Here is a 19,044-nt window from a genome sequence, read left to right on the forward strand (position 1 = left end):
GGAAATAGATAACACAACAGCTGAAACAAAAAAAAAAAGAGACGGTGGAGAAGCAGTGCCATATGGGCAAGTCTGAGGGGGGGGGGGGGGGGGGGGGGGGCGGTGATGGGTAGAGAGATGAGAGAGGGGAGAGGCAGGAGGGAGAGTGCAGTCGCAGCATCCTTCCTATACAGTACAGCTGCTGAATGGGTTAGATTCACAGGCCACTGGGTACCCAGCTCGAGTGTCGAGAGAGAGAGAGAGAGAGAGAGAGAGAGAGAGAGAGAGAGATCACAGTAGTCGGAGGCAGAGAGAAAGAGACACACAGAGCGGAGAAAGGAGAGTTTTCAGATGCTTTTATTGGCGAGTTAAAGGCGTTAAACTCAACGTTGCTGTCGCTGCGGTCCAGCAGGTCCACGCTTAATGAAGGAACAGGAGGAATCTTTCAGTGCGAACAGTCTGGCCTCTCATGGTGGTCTGGAGGGTGGTGGTGGTGGGGGGGGGGGGGTGATGTCTTCGCTTTTGCTGCTTGGCTTCCAGTCTCCGCCGGCTTTGCTTTTCAGCCGCCGCGTGAGAGCCGAGTTGTGTCTCTATTGAGGCTGAAGGAGCCCCTCCACTCGCCCTCTCTCTCTCTCTCTCTCTCTTGCCGGACTACAGATGAGAGCTGTGTGCTGTGCGTAGGCCCCAGTTGTGTAAGAGAGGCACTTTGCTCCACTTTCACGCCGACTGACTCTCCAAGGGCACTGATGCAAATATTGTGTGTGCGTGTGTGTGTTTGCGTGTAAGAGAAACTGCCACCAGTGGCCACCATCAAAACACACTTCCTAATTCACAGAATGCCCGTCTTCACCTCCAAATACGTGGCGAATCGAAACTCTTTCTACGCCACGCACCGGGACGCCGTGAAATGCGTATCGCCGATCGCCGCCACCGTTCTGGCACTTAGATTTCGTTTGCACCTAAGGGCCCACCGGTGAAACTGAATGGCGCCGTGACAGAGACGCGCTCTGACAAGACAAGGGCCGCAGGAGCCGGGAGAGTGCTGCTGAGTGGTGAAATAGAGAAGTGAGGCGGAGAGGAGGGCTGCGGGGGATATTTTTGAGGAACCCGCTCTGACGTCAGACACGGAAAGAGAGAGAGAGAGAGAGAGAAAGAGAGAAGGAGTTTTGCCCCGGCGTCTGTGAAGAGATACAGACGCACACTGGGGCAACGAAGCCGGTGGAAAAAGGCAGAAATGTAACTGACATGCAGTATACTGTGGCTCATGCAACCGACTGACAACGCCCCCACACCCTGTGCCCTCTGCCTCAGACAAACAAAGCATCCGGGTGAAAAAAAAAGAAAAAGAAAAGAGAGCAGCACATCCACCACACAGACCACACAGAATAGAGAAAAGCACATGGCTTTAAATAGATAGGCGGAAAAAGAGAAGTGTGAACTGAAGAGGACAGAGGTAGGGCAAGAGACAGAGAGCGTGAGAGAGAGAGACAGACAGAGAGAAGGCAAGAGAGAGAGAGAGAGAGAGTGAGAGCAGAACTTTGCATCAGAGTCACTAAGAAGGGAAGAGAGAGAGTGGCAACCAGTGCTACCCTGGGACTCCAGTTAGCGCTCTGAACTGGGCCAACCCGGGATTAACTCACCAGCACCGCGAGGCTGCACGACTACACAGAGCAGAGAGGAGGAACGGGAGGAAGAGGGGGACGAGGGAGGAGAAACCCGGGGCAAACGACAAAGGGAAGAGGCTTCGCACTCGCAGGAAATCGGGGTAAGAAGAGAGAGGTGAATTCCGTCTGGGTAGTTTCCTGGTTTTAGCGTTGGCTGAATGCTCACCCAGTGGTACAGCTCGTGCTCCGCGATGATTTCAAACACTGATCGGTATGCAAGCATTTCAAATAGTAGAAATGGTTGCATCAGATCATTGTTGTAGGCACCTGGCCCAGTGTGTTTATTTGTGTGTGTATGTGTGTGTGTGTGTGTGTGAATGTGTGTGTAAGCGCTGGATGCTTTTTCCACATCCTCTGCTGAGACGAGCAGACGATATTACCAGGCCAACCGTATCCTGGCAACCATCAGCCGAGCACTGCTCCCGGGATGGACCACATGCTGCTCCAGAGTTGTGTGTTTGTGTGTGTGTGTGTGTGTGTGTGTGCGTGCCTAGCCGACGCGCAGGCTCCCTCTTAACACGCTCACCTATTCACGTGTCAGAAAGCTTTCATTGCCTCATCCGAGAGACTCCGATCCCGAGCCTCAGCGTGACTTCGCCTTTGCAATCACCTTGTCGGGGGCTGAAGATCTGAATTATGTTATTCATATATTCATAGCGTCGCTTCAGCCCGCATCCTGGACCAGGTGGTCTAAAAGTCAGGGGGAGACGGTGTGCTTTTTTACACCATTTGGACCGATGCTCTTGGGTTACAGCAGTGACTCAGCATGCAGCTCTCTCTCTCTCTCTCTCTCTCTCCCAGTGCTTTTGATTCAGCCCAACAAGACGAAACAGATTATGCAGATAGAGAATAGATTGAGTACAGTAGATATAGAGCTCATCTGAAAGTGAAACAGCTACTTCAGGAAATGTCAGCTAGCGATCTCGGCGACTGAGCGGTGCAACTCTATCCCTTCTGCCATCTTCCCTCTCCCCCCCCCTCTCTATCTGGACCTCGGTGCTGCATTGCAACACCTGTTCTTGCTGAGTAACAGTGAAAAAGCCTGAGCTGTTTTTTTTTTTTTTTTTTTTTCCAAAGGCGGCATCTCGTAAACATGCTAATGCCGGCCGTAAATCGCTCTTGCAGGGGGGGGAGGGGAGGGGGGGGACTGATAGGCCTCCGCTGTGCGCTAGATCAACGTAAAGGATGTGGCGGAGGAAGTGAAACTTGGCAGCTGCTTACCTTCTGCTCTCAAAGTCCCTGTGTGATCGTGTCGGGGCGGAGGATATAAGGAGGGAGGCGTCCTTTACTCAGACAGCTGACACTCAGTTGCATTTCTGCCTTACGGAATCTTCTGCTTTCAGTGTTTATTGTGTGTTTTTTTTTAAACGCAGAAACGCGCAATTCCGCATGTGGCCGCTCTCTCCTCTCCTCCTCCTTTGAAACCAAAGATCACAGTCACGGGCTGACTTGAATTATATCTGCAACACATATGACTCATATCGCATTGTCTGGCCTGTTTGATTCAATGCAGTTCTTCTCTATTTGAGCATAAAGGCACGGAGACCTGAATCCTCTCTGAACTATGATCTGATGAAGCTTGCCTTGTTGGTTTCACAAAGTCTGACCGTTCTAGCCTTTGGGCATGGAATAGAAAGAGCCTGCCTGCTGTCATAAAGTATCTATAGACAGCTGTACATGAGGAGCATTAGGAGAGAGTACCTCGTGCATAGCAGGCTTTTATTAGGTTACTATAGTAATGTAAATGGATTAAAACCACTACTCTGCTCTACAGTGACTCCCAATGAGCAAGCTAAGTGACTCACTACTGGATTTATGCCCCCCCCTAATCAAATGTAGCATACACTGTAGATCGGACACAAACTATGATCAGCGTCAGTCATTTATGATTGGAATGTCTGACTTTGACTCTGGATGTATTGCTCTGTAGCGAGAGATGAGAGGATGGAGGAGGAAAGGAAGAGGGGATAATTAGAGAAGTGCAGATGGGTAAAAAGAAAAAAAAAAACCTACGGTGGCCTGCTGTGTTCTCCATGTGCATGTTGTGTATTTTCATCCGGGTTGCCAGGTTCTGCGTACTGTATGCATTTTGTTGTTTCCTCCCGTCCAGGTTGCCAGCCATGGGGAACCTCATTAAGGTCCTTGGCAAGGATTTAGAGAACTGTCCACATTTTTTCCTGGACTTTGAAAGTAAGTGAGCGCCGGGGTGTGCGCACATGCGTGTGTGTGTGTGTGTGTGTGTGTGTGTGTCTGAAATGTGTGTGTACACAAGTGTGAAGCAGGGGTGCTCGGTGGGAGGTCGGGGGTGGGGCCGGGGGAGGTGTGTTTGGATGCGAGTTGTTAAGTTGTTGATGGTGTGAGGGAGTGTTGTTGTGGGTGTGGTTTGTCACTGTCAGACACTCTCTAGTCCCACTCTCACTGCTCTCTGAGGCTCAAATTCAAAGGGGAATCCTACCCAGTGATGGTATAAATAGAAAGGTGGGTAAGTAATCACCAGGCAAACAACCACCACAATAAACCAAAATCAGAAGCATTAATTCATGCTTTTGCCCCTTAAACGACCCCGTCCTCATATAACTTCCCACATGGAAAAGCTTTGCAAGAATATAACAAGATTTGTGTTCTGCCTTTCATATATCAGGCTATGTTCTATATGCAAGTGTCCACTTTCATAGCAGAGCCACTTTTAAACCACCTATATAAGTGAGATTACAGAAATCTACTATGAATCCTGTAAGTACTTTCATACTATTAAGCTTATAGGTATCATAAAACATACAAATCATAGAAGGCAAACCTTGTGTGATTTGTATGGATTATCAGTTTTTTACTACTTCCTTTGATTTTTTTAAACAAAAAGAAAAAGTGGCTAAACTGAATATAAATGGGTTTATCCTCCTCTACATCCCTCATCTTTTACTTTTCAAGCACATTCGTGTGACCTTTGAACTTCAGGATGGCTGCCACCAGTGCCACCGTGTGCATCCCGAATATCATTTTATTTTTGAATCTTTTACAAGATTCTAGGGCTTTTTTTCTGTTCATTTAAATAAAGTTCTAAATAACAAGAGTGGGATTAAAGAAGGTCTGTGTCCATGTTGCCATGCTTCACCCAGGACACCATACTTCCACCATGCCATTCCAACAACCCCGTCTCATCCGATCCCCCACCCTGACACCTTCAACCCTCACACACACACACACACACAGCTCACACACACACACACGACCCCGACACCCATCCCCTCATCACCCACAGACTTCTCCCCTCTCTCTGTTCCAGGGGGCTCATGGGAAACCTCCTGAAAGTGCTGGCTTGCGCCGAACTTGAGCATGGCCCAATAGTTTTCCTTGACTTTGAACGTGAGACCATCCGCTTCTTATTTTTTTGAGTTCTCCCTTTCTCTATTTTGCCTCCGCTTTTCGTTCTCTCCATCCCATCAATCTTAGCTTACCATTGTGTCATCTTTACGTCCTTATTTACCCTTTTCCTCCAAAGCTCCTTCCTCTCTCTCTCTCTCTTTCCTTTATCTTTTCTTTTGATTTCCGCTCGAGGGACTGGCATTTGAGAGTCGTTCAGCTGGTTTTGAAAGGGTCTTACTCACACGCTCCACATCTTCCTAGACGGTCACACAATAGCACGGCGACGCAGAAGCAAAATGACAACAATAATGCTTTGATCTCAATTTCCAAACAACAAAAATATCAGAGGAATAACACTGAATGCCAGTCCTTTGTGGGCTTCTGTTGCTTGGGGATAACGATGGCTTACAAAAAAAGTCTATCGTCATCCGTCCACCTTCCCATCTTCGCTCCGCACTGTCCTATTGTGTGAGCTACAATGTCTGACCAATCTGTGAGTGTGTGCATTACAGTAACCGTGTGTGTGTGAGTGTGTGTGTGTGAGAGAGAGATAGAGAGAAAGAGGCTGTGAAAGGTAGAGGCTGTTAAATATAGCCTCCTCTATTCCCCCTATTTTCATCTTCCCAGTCAGTGAATTTTAACCAAACTGCATGCACTGCAAAAACATATCCATCTTAACAAGTTGTTTAATCCCATATTAAGTCTTAAAATCTAGTGAAAGGGAACGATTCTGCGATGGGGGGGGGGGGGGGGGGGGTAATTTCTCTTGTTTCCAATGCAAATCAATTTGTTTCAAGAATTAGCGTCATTTTCTTGATACTAGTGGAGTGATCTGCCTTATTACTCTACCTTGTTTCAAGATGCCGGAACTTGTTTTTCGTGAAATTTCATGGAAGAAGTGAAACTGCACTGGAAACCAACAGGATTATCTCTCCTGACTGGCTCTGTGTTTTCCACTTGTTTTGAAAAAAAAAGTGACATTTTAAGACTGATTACGAGACTAAATGGCTCGTTAAGATGATGAGATATGTTGCAGTGTATTCCAACATCTTCTGCCCTTCCTCAACCCCTTTCCCCTGAACAGCTGGCTTCCTCCTCTTTCACTGACTGCGTGTTACGATGGGAGTGGGAGAGCTCGCTGCTGGCAAGAGACGGTGGCTGTCAAATAGGTTGAATTGCCCCTTCATTTATTATGCCTATGATTCACTTTACTTCAAACGGAGCCGGAATGAGTCAGACTCAGGCGTGACAGCCTTAGACAGCACCCCCCCGCACCCCCCACCCCCACCTCAACCCACCCAATGCCATCTGCGAGCTCTCCTCCTCAACCCAGAGACATAGTCACCTCTGTCACATAGCTGAAAAGTTTGGTCTAAACTCAATATAAAGTTCCGATGGAACTATTTATGGTCGGAAGTCAATCATCGTACCTCGCTGAAGACTGAATGATCATGAGCAAAACTGACCACAAATAAAACGTGGGTCACTTCTGACCGCAGGCTGCAATGATGTAATGTTTCGATTAAAATCATCTGTGAATATGAATATAGGATATGAAGCTAAGATTAATGAGCCCACCATGTCCAACCTTTCAAGTAAAAATCATATCCTCTTGTGACTAATCAAAGTAGTCCTGATATCAGATCAATACCCCATAGGTACAGAATCCTAAAACCATCCTAATGAATACTACAGTTCCATTGTACAATGGACAAAAAACCCCAAATCTTTGTGTAGTTGAGGAACACTGGACCACATCAGTGAAAAGTTGTTAGTATAATAGTAATGCTTGTTGTGCGAGTCATGGTTGCCAGTGTGTGTGTAGGATAGAAAATATCCCATGATTACTATTTCACTACAGGGAGGCGATGCCTCGGGGTGCAAAACTAATCAGTGGTGCTACCACATGAAGAGAGCTTACCTAAACTCACTCCCACTCCCACTTTATACCTGAGTCACGCATTGGGATAGATAGCTCAAAGACACACACACACAGAGAAAAGAAAAACAAAACAAAACAATGATGACTCAAGAGGACAAATCCTAAATTGTGTCCTTCAAACACTTAATCCCTCTTGTACGCCACGTGGGCAAACAAAGCAAAAATGCGACTGGGAGGTTCCCTGCGGCAAAACAGTGAGTGTACAGTGTGTGTGTAAGTGCGTGTGTGTGTGTGTGTGTGTGTGTGAGAGAGAGAGAGCATGCCCGGAGGTTGTCCTCCCTGCTGCTTGTTCGTTTAACAGATCTCACAATTAATCCTCAAGGACAAAAAAAAAGAAAATCTCTCTCTAACCATTCATAAAACTGGAGAGTGAAAGTGTGACAGAAGGTGGGAAACAAGATGGATAAGACTATTACATCAGTCTGATGGCATAATTACGCCTATCCAACCCTGTATAAATCTCTGCAGAATGAACCTTCGTAGCGACTACGGTTCACGAGTCAGAGACACTGTCCAAGTGGTGCAATTCTGACACCTTTAAGACTTGAAACCCTGCTAAATGTTCAACTATCATTCATAACAAACTAATCTAAATGCCTCCCTGAAGTGAAACTGACTTATCTTCTTCCTGGATCACACACTAGCTCTTATCTGGCGACTACACTCCTTAATCAAACCTCAACATGTGACAGAGCGTGACTTGTGGCTTTATAATCCACTGATATAAGTCTCTGATTGAATTGATTGAATTCTCTGACTAATCTATAAATGTGATCTATAGTTCATCGGCCAGATCTTGACCTCAGATGTGTATGGCTGCATAGCCTCAACGATAGCAACTAACTTCAATGAAATATACAGTAGTTTTGAATTGAGATGCCTCACTCAAGTAATCGGTTAGACTGGCTACATATCTCAGGTTTTTATCTGGCCGTTTAGGGTGTCACTTGACTTCCTTTCATCCCTCGTTCTCTCTCCCTCGCTAACCTCTTTCTCTCTTCCCCTGGCACTCTCTCTCTCTCTTTATCTCTACTCTCCCCTCTCCCTGCCGTCAACATCATCTCCATCCCTCTCAACCTCCCTCCCCTCCACTCCCTTTCCTTTCCCATCCACACACCCTATCTCCCTGCCTCCCTCTCTCCCATCCCCGCAGATGCCCAGCCCACGGAGGCGGAGACGGCAGTGTGGAACCAGGTCAGCGCCGTGCTGGAGGAGGCTCATGGGATACTAGCCGAGCTGCAGTCCTATAATGGCGCGGGCCAGGAGATACGAGAAGTGAGCAGGATGCGTGCATTAACCAGTCAATAAGTGTTTCACATCAATACACTGCGGCTGCTGGCGCTGCATAGCGTGGCGAATAACACTCATGTGTGACTCACATGCCCCGCCAGGGTGAAATTCTGACATTCTTTACCGTGCAATGAAAACTAAATATAGGCAAAGAGAGACGTGTGAAAGCATTACTTTAAACAAACAGTTTGTGCAATATGTCGTTTTTGGTGTTCCAGAGCTACATTAGCCTCACTGTTTTAGTAGAGGCATAAATAGGCAGGCAGGACTCATTCAAAGCTTTTCCTTACCTGCATTTTACCACGAACCAGCGCCTCAGTTTACCTCTGTAGTATGAACAATTGCTGCTGATGGCTTAGCTGGTGGCTTTGCTCTACTTTTTAACAAATACTGCTGAATAGTCTCCTTTCCTTGCTTCTTAACCTTAAGGACGTGGAAGTTTTCCTTTTGAATAGACACTCTGGCAGCTTCATCCGTCAGTCACCAGACATTACACAACTTCTCAACAGAAATGTAGTCGATATAAGCGGGTGATGGTGGCAAACGACATTCATTTGACGCCCCTACAGTACGTGCGCTCAAAAGTGAAAATGTTCTACCAAAGTGAAATATTGCCTTGAGAAAGGAAGGATAGAAGGGAGGGGGAGTTTCGGAAGTGACTTTTGGAAAGTAACATCTGTGCATCTGCCTGCCTGTCTGTCTTCTTGCCTGCAGGCCATCCAGAACCCAGGTGACCTGGCTCTGCAGGAGAAGGCCTGGAACGCAGTCTGCCCCCTGGTGGCCAAGCTGAAACGCTTCTACGAGTTCTCCCTCCGACTGGGTGAGCATGGCTACAGTAGATGATACAGCATACCGTTTAGCGGCCATATTGGAAGTCCTCAGCGTTAACGCCAATGTTAAATTCACCTTCTCTGTCTCTTTCTGTAATAACTGTTTCCGACAAACAATATGACAGCTTGTCTTGTTGTTAATTTTGAAAAACAAACACATGACTGTTATAATCCTCTCGTTTTACACCGCAAATATTAACTGTGGCTAATGAAAGGTCACATGTTGTTATGAAACAATATATTTTCCCAGGCTGTTTGTAGTATTTGTAGTGCAGAAAGGTGTGCAGTAACTTTGGCATTTTCAAAATTGGACTCTCAGATTATCGGACACTAATGTTAGCTTATTGTGTTGTCTTTTTTGATTCGAGGACTATGTAACATAATTCCTGACCTGTTCATGTTTTGTGGCCCTGATTCAAGTCACTAATGGTCCTGCAGTTGACTGACAACAGAAACAGAAAGATATTTCAACGACAACACTTTTGTATTATAGGCTACCTTTCATTGAAACTCAAAAGTGATGACAGACTGACAGAGGTGATGGAAAATGGGCTTCTTAACATTAGCGGCAATGATGAGAACCCACTCTTGTACCCTTACCTCCACTCATGTTTCTATCTATGGTCACCGTGGTCATTTTACATACAGTTTCAGTCAGGCAGCATTCCTTAACACACACACACACACACACACAAAGCTGTCCTCCTCTCAGCCATCCCTGCAGCATCCTGACCTAGCAGCCAGGCAGCCGTTGCTACGGAAACAGTGGTACATGGTCGTCAAGCGGAGAGAGAGACAGAGAGACAGAGAGAGAGAGAGAGAGAGAGGGAGGAATAGAGTATGGCCGCCGCCTCTGCACAGCCTCCCAATAATACTTAGATTTCATGGAGATCTACTGCGTCCTCCCAGCTTAGCATAGTACGAGGGCTGACTAATGATGAATGATAATGTATCTGTGCTAATGTATCAGCGATCTGTGAGGCAGGCTCCTGTCGACATCGCCTAACCTCCTCCCTCATGGAGAGAGAGGGATCAAATCACAGTAGAGGTCTATGCGTCAGCGACTAGGAGAGGCTGCAAACTAGCACATCCCCTCCTCTCCTCTCCCCACGCACTAAAGATCCCCTGCTCTGTTAATCATAGAAATAGATGTCATAGAAAGACACAGATCTAGATGTTTCTGATAGATTTACGTGATCGAGGGGGGACTCGGATATTCACACGCTCCAAGCTTTGACCGTCCAATCTGTCGGTATGCCCTCAGGAACGCTAGATTTGGATAGGGACCGTCCGCTCTGGCAGCCATAGCTCTACATTCCCAGCAGGAGGGAGAGTGGAGAGTGGGGTTTCTGCCCAGGCCCTTTACATGAAACACATCAGTGCTGTATTTATAGAAGGCCCTGATGCATTTTTAATGCGGAGGAAGGGATGGGTCCTCGAGAGACTTCGCTGCTGAGGCATTACTACTACGTACAGCCTCTGTGGTCCGGGCTCAGTGACTAATTTGTTAGAGGCAGCAAGGCAGCGAGAGACTTGGTTCAATAGCATACGTGACACAGGGGATGTGGATGGTCACTGATACAGTAGCTGATCCTCAGGCTCTCTGATCAACTGTGGTGGTCACAGCTAGTAATGGCATCTATAGAGTACCAGTTATATATCTGTTGTATGTTTATTTTGTCTGTCTTGTATGAAATTCATAGTTAATATCCGAGGTCATGAAGGGTAAAATGAATGCTGCAAAACCTTCCAGAAGGTCAAAATCATTCTCTAGGCCCAATGCTGTCGTGATTTGTATGTCAAAATTTGTATCTGACTTTACAAAGTGCTTTAACAATCAATTAAAAACAAACCTCATGCTCATAAATTGAATTAAATCAAGTAAAAATAAGAAGGCATACAATAGGAATACAATAGTGAAATCAATGCAATTTAAGCCTAGAAAAACTTGATGATACTAGTGCTAGTCTGAGCGCCACAGGCATGTTGTTCCAAAGCCTAAGAGCACTGATGGCAAAACCCCTGGTCACCCTAATTGTTAAATCTAAACTTTTGAACAGCCTAAAGGGCCTGAAGACCTCAGGCAGACCTTTGAATCCCTGGCTCATGGGGGATTCAAAGGTCTGTGATATAGCTCAGGGCCAGACTTCACTGTGCTGTAAAAGTAATGCGCAAAACCTTAGGTTGAATTCTAAGCCCAACAGGTATCCAGTGAAGAGATGACAGAAAGGGAGTGATGTGATTTCGTCTGTTTGTACCAGTTAAAATCCGTAGCTGCTGCATCTTTTACAAGCTGGACACATGAAAGAGGCTTTTGATTGATGCCAGAATTAAGACATATTTTGGAGGGGTGGAAACTAACGTGTGAGTGCGTGCGTGTGTTTGTGTGCATGTAGAGAACGCCCTGCGCAGCCTGTTGGAGGCGCTGACGAGCCCGCCGTACGCTCCCATGCAGCACCTGGAGAGGGAGCAGGCCCTGGCCAAACAGTTCGCTGAGATCCTCCATTTCACGCTCAGCTTCGACGAGCTAAAGGTGAGAGGGAGGAGGAGGCGAGGGGTGGGAAGGGCAGTTAAAAGGCCTCTCAAGGACTATATGTAGTTTATTGGTTTTCATCTTTGTTCTAGTTCTCACTTACAACCCTTAGAGACTGACTTTGACTACATTGAAAAGTCAATATTTTCCAGCCTTGTGCATGTATTTTTTTTTTACCAATTAATCACCCCTGTTTCTCTCTGGTTTCTCCATGCAGATGACAAATCCAGCCATTCAGAATGACTTCAGCTACTACAGGAGGACTATAAGCAGGAACAGGCTGAACAACCAGCAGGTGAGGCCTTGTCAGTCCAGGTTGCCTATGGTGGCATGAACTGGCTGACGCTGTTGTGCGCACATGATCAGATGTTCTTCCAAACGAGCACAGACTTCACTTCCCTTCTTTAATCATTAATGACTGAAGAAGAGGTGTTCCTTTCTTCCTAACAACACAAAGAGATGTACAATCAATATTTCATCCTCTGTGCCGTTACACAAATTAGAGCCAGGCTCGCCGTCACCATTACATTCTCATCTTACCAACTGGATTATATGATTATTTCACAACTGCATGCCATGAATGATTCATGTTATATCAAGATACGATAGCCACGCTCTCTGCTAATGATGGAGTCAAATTGTGTTGGCACGCAGCTGGAGGCTGAGAACGAGGTTAACAACGAGATGGCCAATCGGATGTCCCTGTTCTACGCCGAAGCAACGCCCATGCTGAAGACTCTGAGTAACGCCACCACCAAGTTTGTTTCAGAGGTATGATTCCCATTCTCCTGTTTCAAATGCATCAGCTGGGTGGGCACTTTGCATACCTCAGCCTAAGTGAGTCCAAATTTGATGTGGAGGATTTTTGGCAAATGATATTAGGATCTAGACTGAGAGTTTAGTGATTCGATGCCCCTGTGCTCTACCTGTCTCTGGACTTCAGAAGCCCTTTCGTGAGAACTTGCCCCTTCTCCTTTCCCTCGCTGCCAAAGCATCATTTTAATGAAGAGGCAGCAGTCTCTCTCTGACTTTACACTTCAGCTCATCTCGATGGAACAGACATTTAAGGAATACTTTTCAGATTCATACAAAATTCAGAGGACGTCCTGACCGTGATTGCCTTTTAGCAAACTCGCTTATCCCTCAGTATGCGGTTACTTAACCCTGCAGATGTACTTTGTCTCCACCTTCTGGTTAAAATGCTCTTTAATCAACCAGTACACACACACTCTTGCATACACACAAACTAGATCTGTCTTGATGTTGATGTCTGAACGGATGCCCCTTCCCAATGTTTCTTTGTTGGTGCCAAACCAAAAACTTTCACCAGTTCATTTTGGCCTTCATTAGAGCATGCATGAAGACAGAAGTCATGCCACTCTTATACAGGTATTATAACTGTATTGATCCCTTATTTTCCCCTAGAATAAGACCTTGCCCATCGAGGACACCACAGACTGTCTGAGCACCATGGCCTGTGTCTGCCGTGTCATGCTGGAGACTCCGTGAGTACCTTGCTTCCTTTCTTTTTTTTATTCTCTTCATCCTTCTTTCCTCCCTCTCTCCCTTCCCCTTCTCTTCTCTCTGAAGGTCAGAAGCCTAACTTCTAATTAACAAGTGAAGACAAAGGAGGCCTTTTCACATTTGAGACCCTCTAATGAGAATCATAGAGTGAATAAAGAGAGTGGGCCCCCGACCTTCATGGCAACTTTAAAGCTTTCAACTAGTCTTTTTTTCTTTTGCTAGTTGTCTTCATGTGAATAACGAAGCCATTATCGGCAAAGTGCTTCAAACGGCTGCACAGTCAGTTAACGATGCTCTTCTCCTTCTCTACTCCCCCGTCCTCCACTGGTTCTGGTCTTATTTTAACCCATTATTCTCTGCCCCAGGGAGTACCGCTGTCGGTTCACCAACACAGACACCATGCTGTTCTGTATGAGGGTGATGGTGGGCGTCATCATTCTCTATGACCATGTTCACCCTGTCGGGGCCTTTGCCAAGACCTCCAAAATTGACGTAAGTACCACATACAAACTAGGGTTACACATCGGTTTGCTGATTTATCGGCCTGTCAATAGGGAACCATTAGTCTGATTGGGTCTAATATGACATTTTGATGAGATTCCACACTAGTATGCATGGATATGCTTTTGTTATTATTTTTACTTCTTGTGGCCTACAAGAAATCATTCCAGTGTGGTGTGGGAAGATTTCACTTAACAGCTTCAGTTGTGTCAGTCTGTAAAATCTGATTTGAACCCTGCCTCACTCTGCATTTCATTAGTATGACTTTCAATGGAGAGTTTTAGTGTCCCACGATGGAAAATACTGAATCCTTGTAGTTTTGTGGATTTTTGGCACACAAATGGTCAAATTTAAAGATACTGAAGAGAATGTTAAAGCTCAAAATATTGGCTATCATCAGCTACAACCTAAAAATATCAGCATCAATATGGGCCTTCAAAACCCCATATCTGTCTAACCTTAACATAACCACATGAGCATGCAGACACACGCATACCAACAATATTATTCATGAAATAACCGACCACCTTTTGATATCAGTCTACCAGTATGTGTGTTTTTGGGTTCGAGTTTCTTAGCGTGTTTGAGCATGTGTGTGTGTGAGTGTGTGTGTGTTTTGTGGTGCCAGTGTTTGGGTGTGAGATCCTGGATGCAGCGGCAGCAGCAGGAGGCGAGGGGATCTGAGGCTGCTGACCTTTCACTAACGCTGTGTGTTGTCTTTGTGCCGGGCAGATGAAGGGCTGCATCAAGGTGCTGAAAGAGCAACCGTCCAACAGTGTGGAGGGACTTCTCAACGCACTGAGGTGTGTGTGTGTGTGTGTGTGTGTCGGAGATAGAGATACAGAAACAACCAGAAGTAGAAGCAGGGATACGCATACCTTCACAGATAGATTTGTTTTACAGGAATTTAGCTGATGCTCTTATCCAGAGTGTCTTAGAATGAGGGCAACAGTAGAATAAACTTCTTAGATCACCAGAAATTACAAAAAATAAATAAAACTAAAAACACAAGGGGTGCAAACGTCAAAGCTTTCAATATACCTGTGACCAGAAAACAATCATGTAAGAGCAAAGTGCTAGAAAAAGAATGTAGAGAAAGAGTAAGAGCTAGAAGAGATTTTGTTGACAGTGACAAGTGATTCTTGGATTGATGTGCTTTGTATGAGAAGATGTATTTTTCAATATTTCAGAATAGGACATGCATATCAAGTATACACAGAATGGCATATAACAGGGAACTCCACCATTCCAAATATAACCACAAACGGAGAGAATCGAGCACAAGGTTTCTAAGAGATTTCTGAGTTAAAAGGATCTCTCTCTTCCTTTCCCCTCCTCCAGGTATACGACACGGCATCTAAACGATGACAGCACCTCCAAACAAATCAGGGCCCTCCTGCAATGAGGAAGAGAGGAGAGCGGCAGAGAGAGGGAGGAGAGGAGGAGTGCACATGGAGGAGGAGAAGAGCAGGAGGAGGAGGAAACAAACGCCAATGGCTGATAACCTGTTTGTTTACAACTACTGAAGAAGCAAAATGATCCACCAGGTTTCCGAAAAAAAACCTGACGATAAATAAGAAGAGGAAAATAATTATATATATTGTCAGCTGTCCATCATTCTGTCTCTCATTTTGTAAAGTAAAAAAAAGAAGAGAAAAAAAAAAAAGAAGCCGGAAAAGAAAATATAGATATATATTAAAAACAAACACAAACACCAGATGAAAATAGGTAGGATTAAAGAATTAAGAGGAAAGCTTATATTGCAAAATCTAAAAAGGTCGGAATCGAAGACAAACGTAAACTGAAAATGTATAAAAGAGAAAAAAAACAAAAAAACAAAAAAGGGTTCATATTCCAGCGGTAGTCTGACGAGTATTTTTGCACACACTTTGAAAACGACGCCGTCTCCTCTCCACTTAGTACCTGTCGAACAAAAAATCTGACTCCGGACGAAGCCTCGCCTGCAAATTTTTCGTTCTCAAGGTCGTAGACGTAGTGGCGCGGCGGGGCGGGGGCATCTAGTTTTTTGGGGGGGGGGATCTGAGCCCTGGTATCTCTCTCTCTATCTCTCTCTCTCTCTTTCTCTCTCTCCCTCTCTCTCCCTCTCCTCCGGCTGCACCGATCTCAACCCCCTGCAGGTGAACCCGAAAGCAATGTGATGGATGCACTTCCGGAGATTTGCTTCCACCGGGGGGGGGGGGGGGGGGGCGTTTCCTTCTTCCGGTGCGGCCGAAGGGGGGACCGGGAGGCGAGGAGGCGATTAAAGCCACAGTAGACTTTTTTAGAATGCCTCCCATTTTACGCCTCTTCCTCATCGTCACACACACACACACACACACACACACACACGTGCCCCTCCCGCCCCTTATCCGTTGGGATATGTGGGGTTTTTTCCCGCCCATCAGCACAACATCCGTCCTTCATAGTGTGCCCTCGACGCTGTATATGTTCCAGCACATGACATCTCGTGAGTAGTTTGGCTTTACTTGAACAACGTCGTTCACTCTCTCTCTCTCCATTGGTGCTAATGTGGTTTAGACATCACAGTAATAGCTTGTTTAAAGATATCATTTGGCTACGACTGACGCAGGGCAAATATAGGAGACGAAAAGGAAAAGTTGCATTCATCCCTTTTGTCGCAACTCATGTTAAATCTTAAATAGCGAGAGCGTAGTCCGCACCCATATCTGCTTTTGCCTTGTGATTTCGGATTAGTGCGCGAGCGAGGGAAAGCAAATAGAAGAATTACTGAGCGTGTAGAGACAGGGGAGGAACCAGAGAAGAAGAGAGGCATTCTGGGAAAAACCACAGCACACTTAACTTCTTCACCCAGTGCCAAAGCTGATTGGTTTACGCTCTTAATTACGTCATCGAGCCGGGACCGGGACCCGGGGGGGGGCAGGGGTGAGGGGGATGGAGTCTTGTAAGATCATCACTTAAGAGTAAATATCAGGCCTTGAAATCACACACACACACACACACACACACACACACACACACACACACACACACAGACAGAGGTCAAAAGGCAGTAAAATAAAAACACATATCTCACACACACACACACACACACACACAGCAGGGAGAGATCAGAGTGTTCCAGTGTAAATAAGTGAGGCTTTTCTCATCAGGCATCCACAAGGCCAGCTTGGGTCCTCGAGGAAAAACACAAACAACTGCATACAGTCAACTAGAGTTCTTTCTTTTAGTACGAGGCAGATAAAGAATTAAGTCATTGATTAAGTGGGTATTAAAAATGAAAATTACAAAAAAAAAAAAAAGATTCAAAGGAGATTAAAAAGAAGTGCTGTACTTTGGATGTCTATAGCCCTTAGTCTAACTTAATTTGATCTTATAATATATTTTCTATACAGGGGTATGTGCACAAGCATATTCTGTATAAATATATAGATGGCATGTTGTAAAAGTTCTGACAAAGATGTGTAAATAAGGTGTTTTTATTCATTTTTAATTGTTCAGTGACGCTGAAATTGGGTATGTGTTGTCTCTCAGAATTACCATGCGTTTGGCTTGGACCATCGGAGTTGCCGTAGTCATAGGTTTCAGAAATCCAACTTCATAATGGCGAATGAACCAGAGGGTGGGGAGGGACTGGGGGGGAGGGGCTGTCCATTTGCTTGTTATTTTGTACATTTTGTGCAACAATAAACTTGTCATTTATTACATTCAACCGATGGTGTTCTGTGTCAGTGAATGGCTCCCATGCCACTTAGCAGTCAGTCAACACAGTAACTAACGCAGATGTGTAATATCAAAAGTGTGACAGATTCTTATTTAACCTTAATACACAATTCATTTAACTTCAATTTAACCTTACGTTAATACTTTAATTTAACTCTAATATAAGTTTAACCTTAATTGAACCTTAATTTATCCAGGGAAAGTCATCTTTGCAGCAACACCCTGCTTCACATTCACACTGCTGCACTCATTCACACCTGGGAGCGGTCCAGTTCAACTCAACTGATGCAGCTGCCTTGCTCAAGAGCACCCTGGCAGTAGTTTCTGAGAGAATGAAGAGTGCTGCTTATTCAATTTCCCCACTCATGCTCTCCCAGCCGGTCCGGGGATTCAAACCAGCGACCTTCTGCAAACCTGCTTCTCTAACCTCTAGGCCACCACCACCCATTATTAAATACGACAGTACAGGCTTTAGTATATTAACAGTTATTCAGACATTGTTTAATGCTGGCAACCTGGAAGATGAGTGCTGAATTGACCTTGTGACCTCTGAACTCTGAAGTAACATTTCCCACAGTGCGCCTCAACCCAATTATCAAACTAAAATGGATGAAATCACAAAGTATTGTTAAAGTACTGTAAAACATGCATACACATTGTACTATTGATAAAACTATAGTATGTTTTTTTTTGCCTAATTTGCTTTGTGGTTTGCATAGTAAAACATCCCCACTGAGATGGGTGAAGTTGGTCTCACACACTATAGACCTACTTGATTGAATTGAACAAGGCTTCACACAGTGCTGTCAGTGGAGCTGGCCCCGTCATCCATCTTTAAAATAGTGCCACACAAAGGCTTTGACAGTACATGTCAGTTAGGCTTATGACTGAAACCTTTCATACTACACTGCTCATCGTCATGTCTGGTCCAGCAGCATGTTGCCTATCTCACCACAAGGGGACAGCAAAAGATCATATTCAGAGGGACTACCACTCCCTCCAATTAAGATACATACAGTATAAGCCAGTAATCTACTTTCAGTAGTAGTATTCTTCTTTTTCTGGTCTTAGAGAGATGAAACAATAAAATATCTTTTGCTTCACCCCAGCCCAAGAAGACCTATTGATTACCTGGCCGAAATGTGAAATCAAATATTGCTTCGATGATGGAATTAATCTCTCTTCCTAACTAAAGAAGAATGGTACAACACTTAAAGATCAATTATGTTTTACTCAAGTCAAATCCATATGTGTGCTGCGAGCCAGATACAAAGTATAACGGTTATGAAACCTCTTGAAGGGGTTCACAGATAACTGGGGAGGCTGCTCTACTGTAAGGTCCATCTGGCTGCGTTTTACAGTGTGTGTGTGTGTGTGAGTGGTGGAAGGTGTAAAGTAGGGCAGGGGGACACAAGAGAGAGTGTGAGAAGTTATATATGGAAAAGAGAGCAGCAGGCAGCCACACATGTACCATCTTATAGGGTAACACTGCCACAGCCTATATAGAGAGAGGGGAAGGCACAGACACACCTGAATCAAGGCTGATTTGGATGTTAAATTGTAAAGATAATTGGCAAATATCTCATTGTTCAAAAGAAAGGGGGGGGATCTTTGTGTGTGTGTGTGTGTGTGTGTGTCTCATATGTACCAACGGTCCATGGATCTGGTGTGGCTTTAATCCCCAACTGTCGTGTAATAAATAAAGAACCAACTTCC

General features: G+C 45.2%; 1 protein-coding gene across 4 annotated transcripts; it reads left to right on the forward strand.

Annotated features, from left to right (window-relative positions):
* Nucleotides 1-1,405: 1,405 nt before the first annotated feature.
* On the forward strand, nt 1,406-15,675 carry fam49al (family with sequence similarity 49 member A, like). 4 transcript variants are annotated; one of them, XM_071538688.1, is made up of 11 exons: nt 1,406-1,744; nt 3,754-3,833; nt 8,102-8,223; nt 8,953-9,058; nt 11,465-11,601; nt 11,819-11,896; nt 12,256-12,372; nt 13,027-13,106; nt 13,491-13,617; nt 14,359-14,429; nt 14,968-15,675. In XM_071538688.1, the coding sequence occupies exons 2-11, from the start codon at nt 3,764-3,766 to the stop codon at nt 15,029-15,031; spliced, it is 972 nt and encodes a 323-aa protein (XP_071394789.1). In that variant the 5' UTR covers nt 1,406-1,744; nt 3,754-3,763; the 3' UTR covers nt 15,032-15,675. The 4 variants fall into 4 exon arrangements, with proteins under 4 accessions (XP_071394789.1, XP_071394787.1, XP_071394786.1 ...); XM_071538686.1 differs by lacking the exon at nt 3,754-3,833 and adding an exon at nt 4,927-5,006 and having other exon boundaries at nt 1,406-1,758; nt 14,968-15,674; XM_071538685.1 differs by lacking the exon at nt 3,754-3,833 and adding an exon at nt 4,927-5,006 and having other exon boundaries at nt 14,968-15,674.
* The last annotated feature ends 3,369 nt before the right edge of the window (nt 15,676-19,044 follow it).

The sequence above is a fragment of the Centroberyx affinis genome, unplaced genomic scaffold, assembly GCF_046629955.1.
Source record: "Centroberyx affinis isolate AG114_WGS23_722 - 3 ecotype Tasmania unplaced genomic scaffold, CSIRO-AGI_Caff_v1 ptg003327l_1, whole genome shotgun sequence".
Lineage (NCBI taxonomy): Eukaryota > Metazoa > Chordata > Actinopteri > Beryciformes > Berycidae > Centroberyx > Centroberyx affinis.